The following is a 22,881-nucleotide window of genomic DNA, read 5'->3' as shown; positions in this document are numbered from 1 at the left end:
GTGAAATAATTTTACACGCCTGATTAATTATTTCTTACATACTATTAAATACGAATAAGCTAAGTTTAAATCATTCATTTCAAACCATATAAAAGATAAACAAAGACTACTTTGTTTACGGTGTGCAATGTGCATGCGTTCAGTGCACAACTTGTTCTTAATGAGGCGAGTTATTAATCACTTTAAACTGGTTTCTTTAATAATCGCTGTTTCTTGTAAACTAGAACAATATGAGAATCCTTGCCGTAGTACTTTTAATTTATGTCTTTACATCAGATATTCCCATCGCAATACTGGGAGCAAATGGTAAGTTGTATTACGTATATAAAGTATTGTAAATATTTAACTCATCAATATGGATAATCAATATTTATAATACGATTTTGGATTAATATTTCACCACTAACACCACAAGAGCGCCATAATAAATACCATTATTTTGAGTTTTAATTATTATATATTGAATATTAATATTCATACTTCTTTAAAATTTAGATTGCGTGCCAAATACATATAATCCACCACGCTTGGGAATGTACGAGACACATATTCTGCATCTCATACAAATTGCAAGTCAATGACCGCAAGTTGTCTTAGCTAGGTATTTATCTCGGAATAGAGATTGTACTTAGATGTGACGTATTGTTGGAACTTACAGTGTACTTATAGAGTAAAGGTTTTTTGCTTATATGAAACGCACTTATATGATTATTCATGTACAAATAAGTGTAACTTGGGACAAAAACCTGTTGAAGATATGTCCCGGAGTATTTAGTTTCCATCTGTCTGTTACAGTCTTTTAAAACGTATTTTCTATTAACATGTCAACTTTACACATAAAGAACGTCTTTTGTGGAAAAGATGATAAAATACAAATAAAAATGTATATACAATCTTTTCCACAAATATTTTTAAGTTTACATGACATGATGAAACCAATGCATTCAAAAATATTATTCTGAGAATTGTTTATTTTGTATTTCTTAATAAATCAATAATTTTAGAGCAAATTAATATTCATTGTAAAATTGCATGAAAAATTTATGCAAGATATGTACATTATGAATAATTTGAAAATAAGCTGAAAATAAAAAATATATATGTTGAATCAACGCATTCTATTGAATTGACGGATGAGATTAAAATAAATGTTTGTTAATTTAAATTGAGTTTGAATGAATTAGTATTTAATATTTCATCCTACGACAGCTCAACGAGTAATAATGTATTCAAAACTAAAACTAATATGAATTACTTGAAACTAGTGAAACTTAATTATCATTTGTGGGCAAAATCATTCGTGGTGAACTCAGAAATGTTGACTGGGGCTTCATCTAACGATGGTTTGACTGTGGCACAGAATCATTTTTGGGCAATGAAGTCACAAGCCGATTATGGTCCTCATATGAGGTTACAATCCATTTGTTGGTCTACAGTAGGAGTTCCGTATGTTTTATGATTTTCATGCTGTGAAAGTGGCCAAGAAGAGAGATTATGCATGGCTTAGTCTCAGAGGTGCAATGATGACGCACCATCTTCTTAGAGAGAAGATAATACATAATAGATAATACCCATAATACATAATAAATAATACCTAATACATAATACTAGTAATGGGATTTAACTCAGAGTGGGTGTTGTTGTTGGTTGTTGGGCCTCTACCTCATACACCCTGGAGCCAACATGAGAATACAAGATTATAGTTAGTTTACTTTCATAAGTACTAAGATTATCATAGTAATAATAATAATATATAATCTTATATAATATATAATCTCGATACTTGGTCATTTTAGGGTATTAGGGGGGGAGATTACAATCCCCTTGACTGCACCAATGACCAATACATAATTTACTTAGATTTAAGAACAGTGTGATGAAGACTCAGTTGATTCCGTTATAAATTTAAGTCTTAAAATAATCATCTTTTCAGAGATCATCTCTGTCGGATACATCCATGTAATTGTAAAACCATCGGTTCCAACCCATAAATAATAGACGAGTTACGTTTAATTTAATTTTAAATGAAATAATTCAATGTTCTTTATGATACAGACTATTTAGTAGTGGAACTAAGTTACTAGCTTTAGCTTTAGCATTTCTAAATTGTTATTGGATTAAAATCATAAAATGTGGCTTAACATTTTTCATTTTATACACAATTCGCACATTGAATTTCAATTAGTTCCTCGATATTTAAATTTCACTTACATCTTACTTAAATATTGACCTAATTACTTTAACGAGTTCACAATACGTAATAGTTCATACCTCATAGCCGATATTTTAATATTTATATATGAATCTAAATCCATACCGTGGTCGGTCAAAAATATCTCCCAATGTCCGTAAAAACCCTAATCACAGACAAACATATATACTTCAGCATTATAAAAGTACTTTGGTATTTAATTGAGTACTTTTATTTGTACATGCCAAATTCCTTGCGCGATCTAGAATCTAGTAACTGACCGATCCGACTCGCCGACAACACTCCAGATCACGTTTACTGATCGACTCCACTGCGGCCTGAGAGACTAATCACTAATCACTTGTCTTGGCTAACTGGGATATCTTGCTTATTGGAATACTCACAAAATTCTCATTTTTAATGCTTCAGCGGAGGTCACAGAGTAGTTTTGTATCTTAGAAGTGTTCTTTCAAAGTGTCAGTAGGGAGCTTATTCATTTGAAAGCCAATTTTACATTTTCGGGCCACGTAAATGGATTTTCATTGATATTGGATTGTTGACGCATGATTCTTTGTTCAAAGTTAAGTTATTGACGAAGGAAGATTTGCAAGGATAATAGGGTTTCGGATATTTGCCATAGCTACATTTTACAAAATAGTCTTACACTATTAAAATTTTTTGTAATATATAACGATGGAAAATTTACGATTTCCTATAATCTTTTCAATGGTAACACAGTAATAATTATGAGACGCTCCTGCTTCCCCGTCGAGAGACATCTTCAGGCAACCACTAAAATTGAAAGAATAATGTAATTTTGGATATTTACCATCGTTTTATGTTACGAAATGTATAATATTACGTTCAGTTATATACTAAAACCTACAGCACTTCCACTAAACACATAGAAATTTCCGATGGCAAACCTGTATGGCAAATGTCTAACTCCTATTATCCTTTCAAATCTTCCATCGACAATAATAAATTGTGAACAAACTATTAACATTAACAGCGCCATGGTCAGGATGCAACGTCTTTGAAACTTATTGCCTGAAAAGGTGGACTTCTTCTTCTTGTCGGAGGCTAATTTCCGAAGATAAATCAAGGACTTCCACTTCTCTGGTGATCATTAGCAGTGGTGCTGATTGTGTAGATTTCCAATTGGTGGTGCCTTTAAAGGACCACAGTATCACATGTTATCAGTAGTACTACTGATGTCTCACTGTGATCAGTGCCAGTATTGCAAATAGTGGTGCACATAGAGGATCACACAGGTAGACTATTTTGGAGTGGGTGTGACTGTTTCTGCTGAGTTATTGCTACAGAGTTGTTATTCGATATTATTGCTATGTAATGGATTGTTATTGTATGTTGCATGGTTTGTTTTCTTGTTAATGATTACCGATAATTTAGTTAGTTGTTGTGGTTTTTATTATTTCTTGTGTTATTATGGTTATTGTTGTTGCTATCACATTTTTATTGTTATCACGTTGTTATTGTTATCGTATTGTTATTGTTTTCGTATCGATATTACTTCTTGCAATGATATTGATTTCTAATAAGCTGGATTTAGTTTGGACGTGGATGTGTTTTGTGCACGGTTGCTAGTTGCTAGGCATGATTAATGTTGTTGATTATTATGAATGTTGCACACTCTCTTTTGTTAATGTTTATAGATATATTTATGTTTTTGGTTCTTGTTTTTTTATTATACATGTGTGTGTATATGTATGTTTATAATGTTTTCATATGTGTATATGAAATATATATATTGTCTTATTATGATTATTGTTATTTATATTACTTATAGTATATGCTGTAACTCATTACTGACACAAATGTCACGATATGGACGTAAGTGAAGACAAGTAGGCTATGTAAGTAATAACGGCCTCAGTAGAGTACATTCATATCCTCTTAATCAAAGTCTATGTAACTCATTACTGACACAAATGTCACGATATGGACGTAAGTGAAGACAAGTAAGCAGGCTATGTGAGTAATAACGGCCTCAGTAGAGTACATTCATATCTGATTTCTTGTCTTATGATTGTTTCAGCACAACAGGTGATCAATCCGTTTGGATGGGACGACACTTTCTTTTATTCCTGGTTTAAAAACTCATCTTGGCCCTATGGAGTGATATTTTACGACCTAGACCCTCATCTTAGTAAGTCACTTGTTAATTTGAAGCTTAATATTAAAGTAGCTTAGTAAAAATACGTAATTTAAATAATAATAGAGAAATATTTATATACAAAGAAGTACATATGAAGAGTAGCTACAAAATACCTGTTGAAAAATATCGGAAAATGAAACACTATTGAAGATCACCTTAAAATTTTAAAGTGATATTCTTTTGGAAAATATATATGTTTATATTGGTTTGGAAAATAAAAATAACAATATGATACATTCCATGTAGACAAGAGACAGTACATATTATGATTTGATATGTTTATTTATATACTGCACTACATAAAGAATTAAGTATTAATTGGCAAACGTCCAATCATTTATTTCACTATCCAAGGCCATTGACACATTATTACTATTAACGCTAGTTATAACTGAATTACAGATTACAGGTTACAATAGGTCTGAACTTACTGACCAATATCTAATTTCCAAAGTGAATTTTGTGATTTACCAAATATTAAGTCAAGTGTGATCAAAGGTAAACAAAAACAATGTACTTAAATGTGAGCGTGAATGCTCGACCACAGCATAGGACTCTAAAAACATTACTTTTCTTAAAAGAATGTTTTTTAAATTAAATTGAATAATTGAAATGTGTGAACTTACACCAATGTGTATACAACAGCTCCACACATGTTACATGCGATCAACCATGTGATCAAATATCTCAACAGCCTGGACACGTGTGTACAGTGGCTACAACGCAATCCGTACAGCTTTGACGACAACGTACAGTCTTGGATCTCCTTCGTTCACTACAAGTAAGGCACTTCACTCTGTACTTACAGCACTTACTGACCATTTCTAATGTCATTATCTATTATAACAGACTATGTATTATGTCTACTTAGACTGATAATTATCGATAGAAAATTGTTTTAAATGACATCTTTGCCTACTTGCATACGCAAGCCTAAAGTTTTAAATTTCAAAACAATCTAAGACAAATTATATCCATATATTTAGTAAACTACATTAACACAATTAATGTATTGAAATTTTCACTATTTCTTGCATCATTCATAGCCACTTTTTCTTTGTTCATATAATTTGGTTTGTCAACTGTTGATATCAATTTACTTGTTCTATTACTATCTCTGTCATGATGCTAGTTATTGCCTTTTTTGCTTTTTTTTTATCAATGTTTATCTTTAATGTCTATTATCTGTTATCATAGTATTCTGTTTAGCCCTGTTAGATTTTCATGCATGATTTGTTTTGTTATGCTACTTTGTTCCTTAGTCACTATTTCTTCTTTAGCCACATTGAGTTTGCAATCTATCCGTCTAAAACGTATTCTTCTACGTAAATTAGTGTTATGACGTTGGAATGTATATAAATAAATAAATAAAAATTCTTTGGAGCACACTGGTGTTAATTGTGCGATGTTGTTTTCTGGTGGATAAGTTATCTAGGGAACAATTTCTTGTGCCTTCGCCAAGCTTTCTTCAATCCGAAAGCCGTGTAGTAAGATGGATCACTGAAATTTGTGATCGACACTTACTTGACGAGATCCAGTAAGGTCGACACTGTTGTGTCCCAAAGAATTAAGATCATACCTAAACATCTTAGTGCACTAAATTGTGCACCTGATGAGATAAAGAGAACATCCTATTGTCTAGTTTTTACACTAGATGGCTTCGGAGTATCAACTAAATACTAGAAGAGCTCTATTCTAAGCTAAGTGTCTCTGATGTCGAAACGGTATTACACGTTGGTTCTGACAGTTCGCTCTTGAATCTCTAGCAAAGTTAGTTTCACTGACTGAAGGCCTTGCTTTAGGTAACAGTCACATCATATTTCTCTTGAAGATTATGTATGGTTCAACACGTGTAGTACAGTACAATCGTGTGTAACTGCACAAAGGCAGTCGCTGATGTGTACTCGTTGTGTTGCGGGAGCACGTTGAGCGTTGGACGCCGACTGGTTTATTATTGATGGTTTGGAACCACTTTAGTCCATAGTCACTGACTCCGCTCGGAATGGAAAACTGTGCATAGATATAACTGATGTATAACTGGTACTCCGTGTTTCGATCTTGCTGGATCTCTTCGGGTAGTGGGTACTTACTAAAATAACCACTGTTTCATATAATATGAAAACACATTCAATTCTTATCCAAATCAACACAACTCAAACACTGAGTTGTTATGTATAAAAAGTAGCCGATCTTGACTTGAATTACATTATTTAAGTCAATCTGTTCAAGATAATAAAAGACAATGTTTTAGGGATTCACCCAATGCAACCGTTTGTTCTTCGTTATTGAACCGAATCAACGGCCAACAGTTCATCAAGATAGGGACCTACTGCGCGGCCGAACGGCTACCGGCGCCCCTCGACCTGGAGAACACACTCCTGCACGAGATGGGACACGCCATGGGCCTTCTTCACGAACATCAAAGGCCTGACAGAGATTGTTACGTCTATATATCACCATTCCTATGTGAGTAGTGTTCTCACACCCTAGCAGGTTGTCAGTATTACATGGAACCAAAATCACGGGAGTTTAAGTGTATATACACGCTTTGTTTGTATATACTAGTCTTCAGATACCTTCCACATAGTACACGTATATAATATACCATTGCTAATTAGACTGTTCTAATGCCATTTAATGTTTTTGTGGAAAGAAAAAACTTAAGAATTAAAAATTATATTACTAAAAAAATAATGGTAATAATATTTTTAAAAGTTAAACTTTTGCAACATACTTACAGGGTGTTTACAATAGGGTGACACAAATTTCTGTGACTGATACTATTATTTCAAATAAAACATGTTATAAACATATTTAGGTTAAAGAATGTCTCGTTTAGCCGCTAGCCTCCATTTTCTATTTTTTTCTAAAATAAATATTATAAAAAGTCTTATAAACGATTATTTTTTAAAGCTGCATATACTTAATAAGAATTTCCCGTTTACACCGGAACTAAAAAAGAAGTAGATACGACATCCTTCTAGACCGTAATAAGCCGTATGTATGTATATTTTCGGGACGACAAGGCAAACTCGGCTGTGGCACTGGAAATACTTCAATCGGAATTAGATTACAAGAGCCGGAAGTAGCCACTTTTTGACCGAAGTAGATTTTGAAGCCACAACGTAATTCTTATGTAATACTCTCAAAACTGAAAAATGTCTCGTATTATGTCGATTTACTGCAGTTCTCCTGAGGTTTTGTGTTCCTCAATTTTTATCGCATGTAAGGATTTGCCGTCGTTTCTTGCATATTATTGTCTACCTTCTTTTTGTTACGGCAGTCTTAAAAAAATATTTTCATTAAAAAACTGTTGATCTAACAATTTTTGTAAACGTCTAAACTTATCCCATCATCATAATTAATTTATTCTTCCCGTTTCAGCGAAAGACATTCCAGTCACCTTATTACATACATTCAAAGTTTATACATTGTAAATATTTTAAAACAAATGTTTACTTTACAAGATTTTACTTGCTTTTCAAAAGATTATATGTTTAAAATTAAAAAGGAAAGTCAAGTTTACTGACTGTATTTTTAGAACGATAAGAAAAGTATATGATCTGGAGCCAAGATAAACAGTGTACTAGCATAATATAAGAAATTTCTGTGGAACTGCCAACCACATTTTCCCTAAATAGTCAGAATCCAAGATTTTACATGACTATCCCGGAAAACAAATTGCGTTGGTATGACCAGTGTTGTCAATTTAACGTAGTCTACCACTGGACATATTATAGCCTTAAACCTTATAATTACAAAAAAAATCATTTTGAAATACCTCTGGATTACTGCTCTTCTTACCCTTGATGTAATTAGAACTGATATGATACACACACTACACAGATAGTTTTGTAATATCCCTGAAAATATTGTTCTAGGAGCTAACATCGGTATACAATTTACCGCCATTTACTACTAGTAGGAAAATTTAACTAAGGGGAATTCATTGGGAACGAAATATTTATTTTGACTTTTCATGCATATTAATTTATTGTAGTTATGCAGGAAAAACCTTTTTATTCATGCATTAAAAACGTAATGTTTACGGTGGTTAATTACTGCTAAGATTGTTTCAGTGAATGCCAAAAGGAAAAACTTCAGAAGAATACCCGGAAAAAGATTTCCCTCTGGTTTCCCTTACGATGTGGATAGCATAATGCACTACGTTCCAGCAAACCTCAGATTATTCCATTACCACGCAGATGTAAGTAACTACTTGAAATGTACGCCATCCCTTTATATCTTACCTTGCGGTCTCATTCCTTCAGGTAATAATCACATGTTTAGTGAAAGATGTTATTTAATAGCTTAACACTCGCGCGTTATTCATAACCATCACACACAACACCCTTCTGACAATGACTTAATAAAAAATATCTTAATACATAACGATAATAATACATACGATAATACATTTTATTAGTTTGGAATTTGTTATTAACTAATTTCCCATCATATTCACATTTCTAATATGAATTTTAATTTTCTTTCAATGCATTTTTTATTAATTCTTTATTTTAGATTACTTGTTCTATGTACGGTCCAGTTGCACTTTAATATTACTTTAATGTTGGTGGCGAAGATTTTACTATACATACGACAAAGAACAAGCTTAAAAGAAAAGTGTCTTATATTTGCTCTATGTTTACTTAGGTTATATAAGACCATTTATACTTGGTAAAAGTATTGTTTTTAACAGTTTATAAAGTTTATTTATAGAAGTTATACATAACACACATAACTATTATTATATGTACTGTTATTATTGTATATATACTCGTATATATATAAAACAGTTCTTATTATGTAGTATTCTAAGACAGAATGTTGCTAACACACTCGGGATGTTTACTTCCTTGTATTTTAGTAGTTACTGGTTTTAAGGATTGTTACTAATTTAGAGAATGTTAGAGATGAAATATTTCTAGATTTTTATATTATTTTTATTGATAGTAATACAAACTTACAAAACTTCAAATGATAGCTACTGAATTATCTATTCAATCGCTGTCTTATTTCTGTGCAGTCTATACGGAAACTTGGTCGAGTTGACGCCACGCTCTCGGTGCTAGATATACATAAGCTGAATCATCTGTACTGTGGACGGAGAAGCTATTGCGAAGAACACAATTCTTGTAATGGATTCTACAACTTCGCCGTACAACAACCGCTATGTTTTCGTCAAGGTCCGACGTACACCAAGCGACCCGAGGGACCAGTCCCAGTCTTCACTGAAGACGTGAGTTTATACGAAGAAATGTAAACTTCTCCTGCAACTTGCGAAATAAACGTGGAACCGTTCTTCTCCCGTGAATCACTTTGTTGTGAATTACTTCCTGTCTAATTTGAACTATTGTTAAACAATGGACTGGTCCCTGCGGCTGAGTCCGTATAGGGATTGCATTAGCTCGGACTGTGTGTGTATTCAGTCTAAAACAACTTTGATCCACATTCTTTTGAGTGAACATAACATTCTCAATATCTTCTAACATATTTAAATTTCAAACATTTTTGTTATGGCTCACAGTGCGGTTTAAGTATATTGTTTCTTTTATTTGATAATAATATAATACAGCTCATTTTATATCAAGCAGCCGTTTGATACTTTGTGTTCTTTTTTATATACAGTACTTATTAATTTTATTCTTACGAGTGCGTCTACTAAGTCAGTCATCGTAAAACACACACACACACGTCAAAATATTTAAGTTATCAAACTATAGTAAAAGTGTATGATATAATGAAAGTTATTCATGTAATCGGCTTCTTATCCTTTTTCAAAACCATCAACGCAGCTTATGTTAAATGAAAGTAAATACTAGGGATTGTAATGAATACAAATTCCAGTAATGGCGTTCCCAGCAATTTATTCATCTGGTTTACTTCAGTGTGCAATTTGTAGGATATATGTTGTATTATATATTCTTCAAGATTATTCTGTACAACAGTTATTTTCCCGCAATTTTGAGCATTTCCTATCTTATCATTAGTCACGCTTTGATTAAAACATGCCTCTATTCTTTCAAGTTTCCATAGTTCACTTTAGAAATTCATACAAAAGAAGAGGACACTGTCCTGATTGGATATTCTTCTTACTTGTTCTTAGAGGTGCCTAATACGACACTTAAACTCGTAAGATCATAAGCGAGTTATCTGCCAAAGTAGGCCTCTCAACTGAAAGGCAATCAGAATAGATAGTAATCACGATTTTCACGTATTGTTCCCAAAATGCCAGGTACAAACTCCTTGCCTGCTCTACGTGCACTAATATGAGACGTAGCTCTGAACATTTTGTTCCCATTCACTCAGTGAGAAAGCATCAAGATATCGTTCTGGACTTGACAGAGGTTTCGTTGTTCTTCAGTTAACAACCATTTACCATTTACTCCAGTCAGTGTTACTACCATTCAGAACTTTACCACAAACATAGAAAGAGACTCCTAAAAGTCAAGTAAACAGAATAATATGAGTGGAGTCTCCATATTATTTAAATAATAAATAGAACAAATACTGAACAGGGTTTAGTAGTCAACATTTTAAAGTAATACTAGCTCCTACTCAATTTAGATGCAATATTAAATTTTTTGTAGCTTTTAGTACAAAATAATCTTTTTTGCTGTATATATTTAGATTACATTAAAATTTAAAGATAGTGCCCGTTATAAAAAATATGGTCTAAAAATATTGAGCATTGTAGAGTAAAACTAAAAATATTTTAGACTGTTCGAACCGTTTTGTCAAAACCGTGAGTTCTTTTACATTTTTACAATATGAAAGATTTCAAGATGACAGCCGTATAAAGTTTTCAAAAGTGTTCAATACCAGAACAGTAATGTGAGTGAAAATAATTTATTAACATGAAGTAAAATGAAAAATATTTTATTTTAAAGTATTAATACTAATACTTTAATAATACTTTACTAATAATTTTAAAGTATTAATACTAATTACATTCATACATAATCCATACCCATTCTGGTACGTGTGGATTATAAATTATCCCAGATTACATTATACATGAATGTCTACAGCGGTTCATATATCAGTCTTTACTATATTGAGGAAAACATAACTGGTACACTAATAAATTATGAAGGAAGCAAACATTAAATATTGAAATAACTTACAATTGTTCCACAAAATCTATAGAATAATCATAATTCACATAAATAAAGATATGCTTCTATATATAATATTAACATTTACCTTATAGGTCTATTTCAAAATTAAGAAAGATTAGATGCAAACTATATTATGTATAAATCATGGAAAACATGCCCTTGAGTTGAAATTATATTGAATAAGGTGGTATTATATGCAAGAATATAACATATATCCATACAAATAAAATGATAATATATTATTAATATAATTGTTAATATTAACTGCAAGTGAGAGATCCGGGTTCGAGTATCGGCGCGGTGCGGCGCGGCGGAGCAAACAAAATCAGTATTTTTGTGATTAAATGTTTACAGAATTTATATACATTAGGTAAATTATTCTGTAGAAAGACTTTTTCAGTTATATTGAAAGTTATATTTACTTACTTTGTGTGTTCTAACTCTACTAATTTATTAACTAGACTAATTTATTTACCACTGCTTATTATATATACATATAGATAGGCTGCATAAACACACACACTCACACACTCACACTCACACACTCACACTCACACTCACAAACTCATAAATACAAATAAACATACAAAAACTAACTGAATCACTTGACATCATATACAGTAAAGGTGGTTACAGTAAAAATATATATTTTCAATCAAAATAAAATAACTGGCTCACACACACACATACACACACACACACACACACACACACACACACACACACACACACACACACACACACACACACACACACACACACACACACACACACACACACATATTGAGGATTATTATTCTTTATCAATATAGTACTAGAAAGCTATCATAGATTTTATCTGATTGTAATCAATAAGATAAATGATTGGCTGCATGAGTTTGAAAGATCAAATCCATTCAGTTAAAATTTGTGGTATGGTCCGTATTTATATTGATTTGTAAACTATTTGTTCTAGATTATTCAAATATAGGCTATCAATTTCAATTAACTCAAATGTGGCTCAATTCAAAAATCTAGACTCATAGTTGTGCAGGTTCATCAAAAAGTAGGAAAACTAGTTTCACCAGTTCATCTATTTACTAATCGATTTATGAAAGACAGGAATATTAAGTGACTCTTGAAGTGACTTATTATAATTGGGTAATATCGTTACAGAAACATGTTAAAGTAAAGTATCGTTGTTGTTATGGAGATGCCACTGAAGTACCTATTGATCCATGCTGTTGCTTGTTGATAAGTCAATAGAGTCATAGTCATAGTGATACAGACCTGGAGATCTGAAGAATGATAACGGAGCATAATTTCTTTAAAATATACGACTTTAATCCACTCGCATTCCCCAAATTATTTGTAAAAAGAAAATCGACTATGTGGAACAAAGTTTTGGTTGCCACACTTCAAATGATTTGCTTTCTTTCTATGATTCAAATAACATTGTTTTATAACATTTCAGATATGGAGTCCTTTATTATGCTATGTAACGTAATCTACCATATCGTATCAATCTTGGTGAACACCTGGTGCTTCTTCACTATTGACCATAAAGAGACGATGGGCCTCAGGGAACTCTTGGACTTTGACACTGCTCTGGAGAATTCGATGAGTTTACAGACAGACTACTGGTATCCAGTCATCGTTATCCTGATGTCTTACCAATATGTCACATTTCTCCGACTCGTGCCGCATCAAATATTTTACAGGTTGAACACTCTGATAACATCCTTCTCCAGCATTCAGGCGGTATTGATGAAGTACATGGTCTCAAAGAGAATGCGTGTTGTCACTGAGAAGGTAACCGAAAGTCAAACAATTCTGGAATTGATGTCAAAAACTCGCCAAATTCTTAGATGCAACCAGAAAGTAAACGATATATTCTCACTGCGTGTAGCGAATGCTGTCCTCTCTGGAATGCTGTCCTTTCTGTACTTCTTGGCAGCCTTCTGGAGAGTTTATGGAACACATAAGGTGATGCACAATATGGAGTACCAAAACCCAGTTCTCACAATACCTCTGCGCACGAAAGTCATCACTGAACTCTTGTTCTTAGCTGGAATTTCATCAAAAATATCGAATGAGGTGAGTAAGCTAACATCCTATATACAAACCGCTTTAGATCAGCCATTTAATACAATGAGTGTTGCTATATATGATTATGACTCATTGACTTAACCATATTCTCTATAGTTAATTTAGTAAGAACTAGAAATTTATTGGTTGTTGTTTACTACTATAAATTATTCTCTGTTCTATGAAAGATTTAACTGTAACAGAAGTGCAACGTAATGGTAGTAATTAGTATAGGATATTTTGTAATACTAGGCCGATCCACTGTTAAGCTTTATTCTGCCTGTCATCATGGGCACTGGCCTGTGCGTGGATGTCATAAAAAAATAAGGGGCAGTCGATATAGTACAAAATCTGTGGTAATGATAAACAAAGCTAAAGTCAGAGGCAGGATTTGAACATAATTCAGATCCAAAGTCCGACATCTTGGACGCCTCGGCCATCGGCACTCCTACGCTCTGTGTAATGCCAAACCAGCAGCATTTAAAAATTATCAACAATTTAAAATGCCCTTAAATGTAATTGGAAATAAGCATAGAAATACATTATCGTTCGACTAGTTTAAACTGTTTCTATTTACACTTTTAAGTATCTATACTATTAATTGTATATTGTACTATTGTATTGTATTGTGTGTTTATACAATTAATTTATAATTTTTTAACCTATGCTCTCTGTATATCAGGTCAGTTTGCTAATTTGGGAGATCAACAGACGAATGATCAATGCGGAAATCTCGGTAAAATACCGGAAACAGGTACGTAAGTACCCTAACTTATTTAACTATAATATTTACTTAATTAACTTATTTTGTAAATCTAAACCATTATGGAAAAATCTAACGGTATATTTCTGTGTGATTCGATCACGTGAAAACCACTGGTCTGATTGCACTGAAATTTTACATTCTAAGGGTCTCTTATTGACATATAAGCCTGTTCTTATTCCAAAAGTTCCAAAATTTATAAATTTGGCTTAATCAGCAGATATTAATATAATCGTCTGTCAAAGTGAAGAGTAATAAATATAACAATGTATACACTCTTAAATATATGAAAGAAAATGTTGTTGTTGTTAATCTGGTCAAAGTAAGTTACATTTTACAAATTTCATGTTACGTTCAGGAGCTTTTTTGTCTGGGTTTCTTTTTATTGGGATTTTAATCAACTGCAGTAAAATGTTATCATTTATAACATCATATTTGTGATAAATGAAAAGCTAACGACGTTAGTCTCTCAATAGTATGGAAGCGTATTTTCTACGTCGCCCCAAAGAGGGATGAGTGAGGGATAAGTTCAAAGTTCACCTAACCTAACCTAACCAGTGGCAGCGGTGGCGGCGGTGGCGGTGGCGGCGGTAGACACGTGTGCGAGTCCAAAGGTCACCTAACCTAACACAACGCGGAGCGACACACGGTAACCACGGCGGCGGCAGCGGTGGCGGCAGTGACACGTGGGTTAAGCGGTGCGGCGGTTGACATGTGTGCGCGCAGTGCAGCGGTGCCCGAGTTACACAACGCGTGTGTGAGTCAGCGGTAGCACACGCGCAGTGGACGGTGGCAGTCTGGTGCGCGGTGGTTTCAGGTGCAGCACGTAACAAGACGCGAGTGGTGACCTATACGAAAACGTGTTAGGTGTTCGTGTACCGTATGTGAAACTCTTGTTGCTAGAGCACTTTGTATGTGCGACCTATACTGACATCACTCATACTGTACAGAGATTGAGGCAGTGTCGGATACTAGGTAGTCCGGGGTAGTTGGTGATAATGGCTACTGCTGCTTGTGATGTGTTTGTGGCGTGCGACGTGTGTGGTGCAACGGTGAGGAAAGTCGAAACATGGCACGTCACCATAACACTGCCAAGTGCAAGTCGGCCGGAGGAGTCGAGCCTCACGTGTCGAATACAAAAGAACATTGTGTGCACTGCAACAAGTCAATGACGTCACACAACATGGCTCGCCATCTCAAAGTGTGTGGATCGGTTTAAATCAACTGTTGAGCCTAAGAAGCCGTGTCCGCATTGTCAGCAGCCGATAACCATGTACCACTTAAGCCGTCACATTGCAAAGTGTTTCTCCAGGCGCCTTAAAGCGTAAGTATGATGATAACGAGACTCCAGCACCTCCGCCTAAAGTCATGAAACCTAGCAAACAAGGGGGGTAATATTAAAAAGGTACAGCAAGCGTTCAATGGGCGTATGTTAACGTACATGATTCAAAACAATCGTGGTATCAAAGACCCCAAAAGATTTCTTTAAAATATGTAGAAAGTCAATCAATCGCGAAATAGCATAACTCGTTGATGAACACAACATCAAAGCTAACCTCGTGTTTGAAGCCGAATACACAAAACCCGACGAGTGGCGTGATTCAAAAGATGAATTTCAAAACTAAAAAAACACCCCTGATTCTTCCAAACTACGGACATTTGGGTGTACGTTACAACAGCAATGAAAAAGCTTTTGGTCGAAATGGAAGAGTTCTACGCCAAGGGATCTGGTTGGACCTTGCACAAAATCCTCCACCTCGAGTTACGAATTAATCGTTACGTTCCACTCAGAGGCTCCAATTACACGGAACTACCCAAAAAGATTTCAGCTAAGAAAGCAATTGTAAATGTAAAGAACACCGATCAGAAATGTTTCGTGTGGTCGGTTCTTGCCGCATTGAATCCCGTAGACTGGCAAGCGAAACCCTGAGCGTATCCATCACTATCATAAATACGAGCACAAGCTAGACACACATCTGGACGGCATCACTTTCCCTGTAAGTCTCGACAACGTCAAGTTGTTTGAAAAGCGATCTGGAATGTCCATCAACGTGTACTCTTACGATGAGAAACTGGTCGTCTATCCGCTGTACGTGACACGAGAAGAGAAAGACACACACGTTGACTTGTTGTATATTAGAGATCAAAACAACTCTCACTACTGACTCATCAAGGATCTCAGCCGATTAGTACGTTCACAAATAACAAAGCGTACGACTAAGACTTGGCTCTGCAAGCGTTGTCTCATGCATTACGGTACAGAGGATCTGCTGAACAAAACACAAAGAAGACTGCAGCGAATATGAGGCGGTGAAAATCGTGAGACCGAAAGAAGGTTCCACCTTACACTTTAAGGGTTTCAAACACGCGATGAAAGTTCCGTTTGAGGTGTACGCTGATTTCGAGTGTATGCTGACTCCCGTCAGCAGCAACCGGGATCCCGAAGCAGGAAGTTCTTACACCGAAAATTACCAGAAGCACGAAGCTGTAAGTTTCTCGTACTACATCGTGTACTCTGAAGGTGAGTACAAACCCACCGATCAACCATTTTGAAACTGGACGCGGCGCAAGTGTTCCGTGGAAAGCATTCTGAAAAACTCCAAGGAAATATTCCAACTGTACTCTAGAGCTGCTGCCATACCGATGGAGCTGACTCAAGAGGATTTACACGCAATAGCCAACGCTTGGCAGTGTCACATCTGTGGCAAGTCATTCAACGATCCCGATGATTACGAAGTTCGCGATCACGATCATCTAACTGGCAAATTCAAGAGGTATGGCACAAAACTCTTGCAACCTCAACTAGAAGAAACCACATTTCCTGCCAGTGTTTGTTCACAACCTGAGCGGATACGACACGCACCTGTTTATAAAGATGTTTGGTCTCAACAACGAAACCATAAAAGTTATCCCAAACAAACGAGGAACGCTACATCTCCTACACCATCGAGGTTGAGCGTGGAGTGAAAATACGGTTCCTGGACTCGTTGAGATTCATGGCCAGTAGTCTTGATAAACTAGCAAAGAATCTGTCTCCCGATCAGTTCAGACCCAACAGCTAAATACTACTCTGGTGAAAAACTTGAACTGTTACTTAAAAAGGGGTGTCTATCCCTACGATTACATGGACAGTATGGAGAAGTTTGAACGTTCGTCCCTGCCAGCTCAGAACGACTTTTACAACAAGCTGAACGATGCTCACGTAAAGCCAGAAGACTACCAACATGCGGTCAACGTTTGGAATACCTTTGACGTTCAGAATATGAAAGACTAAACAATGCAATCAATCGAACGTACTGGCAGACGTCATGGAGAACTTCCACGACGTTTGGCATGCAGACGTACCAGCTCGACCCTGCTTGGTACTACACGGCTCCCGGACTCGCTTGGAGCGCGATGCTCAAGACCACTGGCATCAAACTCGATCTGCTTACTGATTACAACATGACCCTGATGATCGGAAAGGGCATTCGAGGCGGAGTGTCACAGTGCTCTAACCGGTACGCTGCAGCCAACAATTCGTACATGAAAGATTTCGATGAGGAGCAACCGACTTCCTACCTGACATACTTGGACGCCAACAATCTGTACGGCTGGACCATGAGTCAGTACATGCCGTATAAGAACTTTAAGTGGTGCAAAACCAACATTGACGTCACACAAGTCCCGGACGATTCACCAACTGGCTGCATTCTAGAAGTCGATCTAGCGTATCCAAATAATTTGCACGACGACTTGCTCTTGCACCGGAACGTCGAGTACCGCCGGATCGAAAGAAGAGAAACTCCTCACTACACTGTTTGGCAAAGAAAAGTATGTTGTCCACTACAGGAATCTAAAACAGTATTTGTCGCTCGGCATGAAACTTAAGAAAGTCCCACAGAGTGCTGAGTTTCAGTCACTCTGCATGGCTCAAGCCCCACATCGACTTGAACACCCAGATGCGTACGCAAGCAAGGAGCGAGTTTTGAGAAAGATTTCTTCAAGCTCATGAACAACAGCGTTTTCGGCAAGACAATGGAAAAACATCCGGAACAGAGTGGACATCCGAACTAGCCACAAAAGACGAACAGGTTGACAAGTGAACGGCAAAACCCAACTTCAAGAGCAGGACGATATTTACCGAACAGTTGGCGGCTGTTCACATGAGCAAGACTAAGCTGCTCTTCAACAAAGCTATCTACGTTGGCATGAGAATTCTGGACGTGTCGAAAAACGTTGATGTACGACTTCCACTACAACGTCATCAAGAGACGGTATGGGGAAAAAGCTCAACTCCAATATACGGACACAGACTCGCTCACTTACCACATCCAGACAGTCGACTTGTACGATGATATAAAACATATGATTGATCTGTTCGACACCAGCGACTACCCCCAGCCCAACCGCTACAACATGCCTCGAGTCAACAAGAAAGTGTTGGGCAAAATGAAAAAGACGAGCTCAACGGTCGAATAATGTTTAAACACGTGGGACTCCGGTCCAAAATGTACGCCTCCAGATCTGATGGTGATAGCGTCATTGTCTTCGGCTCGACTGAACCGCCTTTGTACATCGGGTTACGCAAATGGTCAAAGAATCCCAGACCCAAGTGGCCGAGTGTGCCAAATGCTTCGAACTTGCCACCGCCATTAAACTTGGAAATGAAAACCGTAGTCGGCAACATGTACATTTGGGATTTACTGTAGCTCACCAATCCTTTCACTTGACTCGTAATGCCGGGATGGTCCACACTGTCGAGAAGAGTGTTTTGTGTTTTTTTCAGTTCGATTCGCGAAAAACAGGTACGCTGGAAAATTTTCAATCAGTTGAATTGTCGACGCTGCGGGATATTCGGTACTGTCCTTTTTTTACCAACTCACTGTGCACGTGGTATATTTATGCGAGAATCGTAAAACGCATCACTGTAATCCCAATTTGAAAACGGTATAGTTGTTTGGCGTATTGAAGTTTAGGTCCGAGACCGGCATCACGGTCCGGTACTCGCTCCGCTCTATTCCAGTAAACTTGTTCGTCGTACAACTTGTCCATTCTCGATCTAACATTGCTTTACGACATTACTTGTGTTCAATATGATATACCAAGTTATACTAGTGTTTAAGCGTCAGATCTGAGGTGTAACAACTTTGATACCATAACGTGCAATTGTTTTCAAAATGCTATCTTCCATGCAACTGATTTGCAACACGTCAAACAGATTCGCCACCGTACGAGTTTACACGTTTCGAAAATTCATTGTAGCCTACTCATATATAAGCGATTCAGTCATAAAGTACAGCCTCCCGTTAGTGTATCAAAATGCGCTCGTGATCTTTTTTTGGTAGATCCGGGAACACCGTGGTAAAAGCGCCGAGTAATTTAGCTTTCAGTTTGCACACGTGTACTTGCAACACGAGATCGCTGGCTAAAATTTATGTTAGTCCTGTATGACCGTTCACCACAGCGTTTTCTCCACGTTCGGATACTCGAGAAACGCTTCAACAGTAGATTCAAAAACTTTTTTCAAACTAGGATAGTGGATGAAATACACTTGTTTTCTGGCGAACAAAACTATTTCACCATTAGGCCGTTCATAAATAGCAGTTATTGTATACAAAGTCGTGCGGCAGAAAAGGTAACCACTGTGTTATTATTTTGGGTCGGTTGAACTGTGACGGCTCACGATCTGTTTCCTCCTCCATATCTACTACCCATACCTTCTTGTTGTGAAACATGAAGATCTTGTTATTGACTATCAGAACAGTTTTGTAATTTGGTTTTGTAATCACACAAGTCGTTTAGTCCGAAACTCATCTATCGGGTGGGTGGTCGCGATGTAGTGGTGGTCGTAGTAGTTGTCGTCGTCGTCGTCGTCGTGGAAGGAACAGGATAACCGTAGAGATATTGGATATCGTAAATATCGTCCTTAGCGATATCGAGTTCAGACATATGTGTGATGTTTGGTGGGATTTCGTAGTATGGATACATCATGGGAGTCCCGTTGTGACGAGTGACTCAAATCCCAACGCGTGACCGATCTCGTGAACCAAAACAGAGAAGAACGATGTTTTTCCAGGTGCCGGGGGAGATTCATACCCATGTCCAGTCTTCGTCGACGTCGAAATGAATATCAGTCTGGGTTTTCAAGACGTCTGGGAAAAAGGCGTGTGCCAACACCAATCCGCGGCCGTCGAACTTATACGGACACGATGATCTGGTAGCGTACATGACGTGGAGAGAATCCAACGATATAGGAATGTTGGAATCGTAGAAAGAGCGATAAAACAAGAGGTTAGTGTGTTTCGCCCAAACACCGAAGGCAGCATTTACCAACGGTACGAACCGCGGTTTGCCCAACCAGTTCCAAGTTACTATTTCGTTACTCCATTTGGTGTTGTTGCTCAGTATTCTATACGGCAAAGGATTGCCTTTGTTCCCACGTCGCGGTCTCCTCATAAACGTTTCTGTTTCAGGGTTCATGGACCCGTCAACTGTGAGATTATATTTAACTTGAAATGTCTCTATCGCCGCCTTTTAAGATTTCCCCGTCTACCAACGAAGTAGTGTTGTCATTCTCTAAATATCCGTAACGTTTCAAATAACACACAGAGTCTTCATTTGCATAAACTAAGGTGGCTGCAGTAACCAAATACGTGCAGTAATACATCCTGTCTACTAATGTACTACTTACCAAAGTTGTGAATAAATTATGCACGATTCAGAACCAAGTCCAAATAAACGTAACTGATCACATCGTCGTTTAAAACAGAGCGGTATTGTTTTGATCCATGATGGCTAGTTTGATCTGTTGCAGCTTACGTAGCCTTGTCACACAGGCACATAGTGAGGGTACTGCGGTCTCTCTGATAAATTTATAACCGTGTGGCACACCGGGATAGAACTGATACAAGACCGCCGTCTCTTGGGTGTCTGTGTTGGTGCACGTCGTGGCTCACATAACTGTTTTCCACAATGTCGCAGTGTACTTCGACTATTTCCATCGGTCTTAAACTCGGTGGATTAGTTGCTGTCACTGTTTCGCCAGCCTGACCTGTATGGTCTGCTTTAAAACCCAGTAGTGTACACAAGTTCGAGTCCATGCGAAAGTTTATACGGTGACCTGAGAGTGACACGATCACTGTAATCTTGAGATAGGTTCCAAATTTTTGTTGCAGCGATTTCCATCGTCCAGTACCCGGGTTCTAGAATTATTATGTGTTCTCCCTGGTCGTTCAGTGTAAAGACAACGTGTGCCGTCTTCCACAGGTTGTAGATATTTTTTTCCAGTAGAAAAACCAATCAGGAGCCACTTTGTATTTCACGGTGTCGTCCAAGTGGATTGGATGCTCGAAATGCAATTCAGCACGGACCCTTTAGCGACGAGTTTTAACACAGGCATTATTATTCTATATGCTTGCTCTATATCCAAGTCCAAGTCCTATATATTTACTACTGTGTCTATATGTAAGCGTGCATCGGAGGAAACACTTTTTTCATACAGTTCTGATACCGTGTTTGGCACATTGACGCTTCCAGTTATCGAGTTTGTTCGAACCTTCTATTAAACCTCATAATGTTTTCTTCCAGTGTAAACGAAGTTTGCTCGTTTAATATCCTCGAGAGGTCGTCAATTTCTTTTCTGATTACTACGTCGTGTTCGTCTACAGATTTTGCAGCGTTTACGATCCGTCTTTTTTTCACATTTACTTTGTTGTTGATAAACTTTACCTTGCTGGTGAGCTCATCTGCTTTCTGTGTGTGGGACTTTAAATCGTTCTGAAACCGTTTCCACAGTATGTCGTAAAGTTTCTAAATTTACCTCGCCACCCCCCTCCTGAAAGACTCCAATCTTTCGTTTATTTGCGTTTCCACATATTGTTTGATAGTTTTTTTTGATCTGGTGAGGCAAAAATCTTTCAACTTTTCATTTATTTTCGTTTCAACATATTGTTTGATCATCATACTATCGTCATTGGCAGATGTCAAACTTTTCATTTTTTCGAGCATCCACATATTGTAATACTTTGGTTTCATCACTTAACATGACTTCGTTGAATCTGTTGACTGCATGTAAACCAAGATTTCCAAATGTATTTATCTCTCTACAACGCGCTCTCTATATCAGTAAAACTTTTGCAACCAGAGATGTATAGCCGTAAACACTTCCAGACACAAGTGTCCACATATGTGCTGGTCGTCGTAGTCTTGAATTCGTTTGGTCTTGTACATCAGATTCTTTGGACCCAAGTAACGGACCAGTTCCCGCGGTGGCTGACTATCACCGTACGAGTCGAAATAGACTTTGCTGTGGTCGATTTTCATGTAACACGTCCAGTGTGTACCGTTCGACATCCAGATCGCCCAGATTGATTATACCGCATTCGATACGGTGCGGTTTGACCGGCAACGCTTCTCGCATAAAGACACCGCGAAATGGAATGTTGGAAATGTTCAGTTCTACGAGCCCACACGTACAAATTACTCGCTGACATCGATTTAACGTCGTTTTTTAAACAAGGAATCGAGTTTTCCGTTTATATACGTTTGCGGAAACCGTTGCAACTGGGATCTTTTT

At 36.8% G+C, this 22,881-nt stretch overlaps 1 protein-coding gene across 1 annotated transcript; it reads left to right on the top strand.

Annotated features, from left to right (window-relative positions):
• Positions 1-144: 144 nt before the first annotated feature.
• LOC124356287 (astacin-like metalloprotease toxin 2) lies at positions 145-9,687 on the top strand. Its single transcript, XM_046807469.1, has 6 exons — positions 145-306; positions 4,251-4,361; positions 5,016-5,151; positions 6,622-6,836; positions 8,450-8,577; positions 9,400-9,687. The coding sequence occupies exons 1-6, from the start codon at positions 231-233 to the stop codon at positions 9,634-9,636; spliced, it is 903 nt and encodes a 300-aa protein (XP_046663425.1). The 5' UTR covers positions 145-230; the 3' UTR covers positions 9,637-9,687.
• The last annotated feature ends 13,194 nt before the right edge of the window (positions 9,688-22,881 follow it).

This window comes from Homalodisca vitripennis, chromosome 2 (assembly GCF_021130785.1).
Source record: "Homalodisca vitripennis isolate AUS2020 chromosome 2, UT_GWSS_2.1, whole genome shotgun sequence".
Lineage (NCBI taxonomy): Eukaryota > Metazoa > Arthropoda > Insecta > Hemiptera > Cicadellidae > Homalodisca > Homalodisca vitripennis.
Note: the sequence above shows the minus strand (reverse complement) of the source record. Positions and strands in the feature narration are given on the sequence as shown.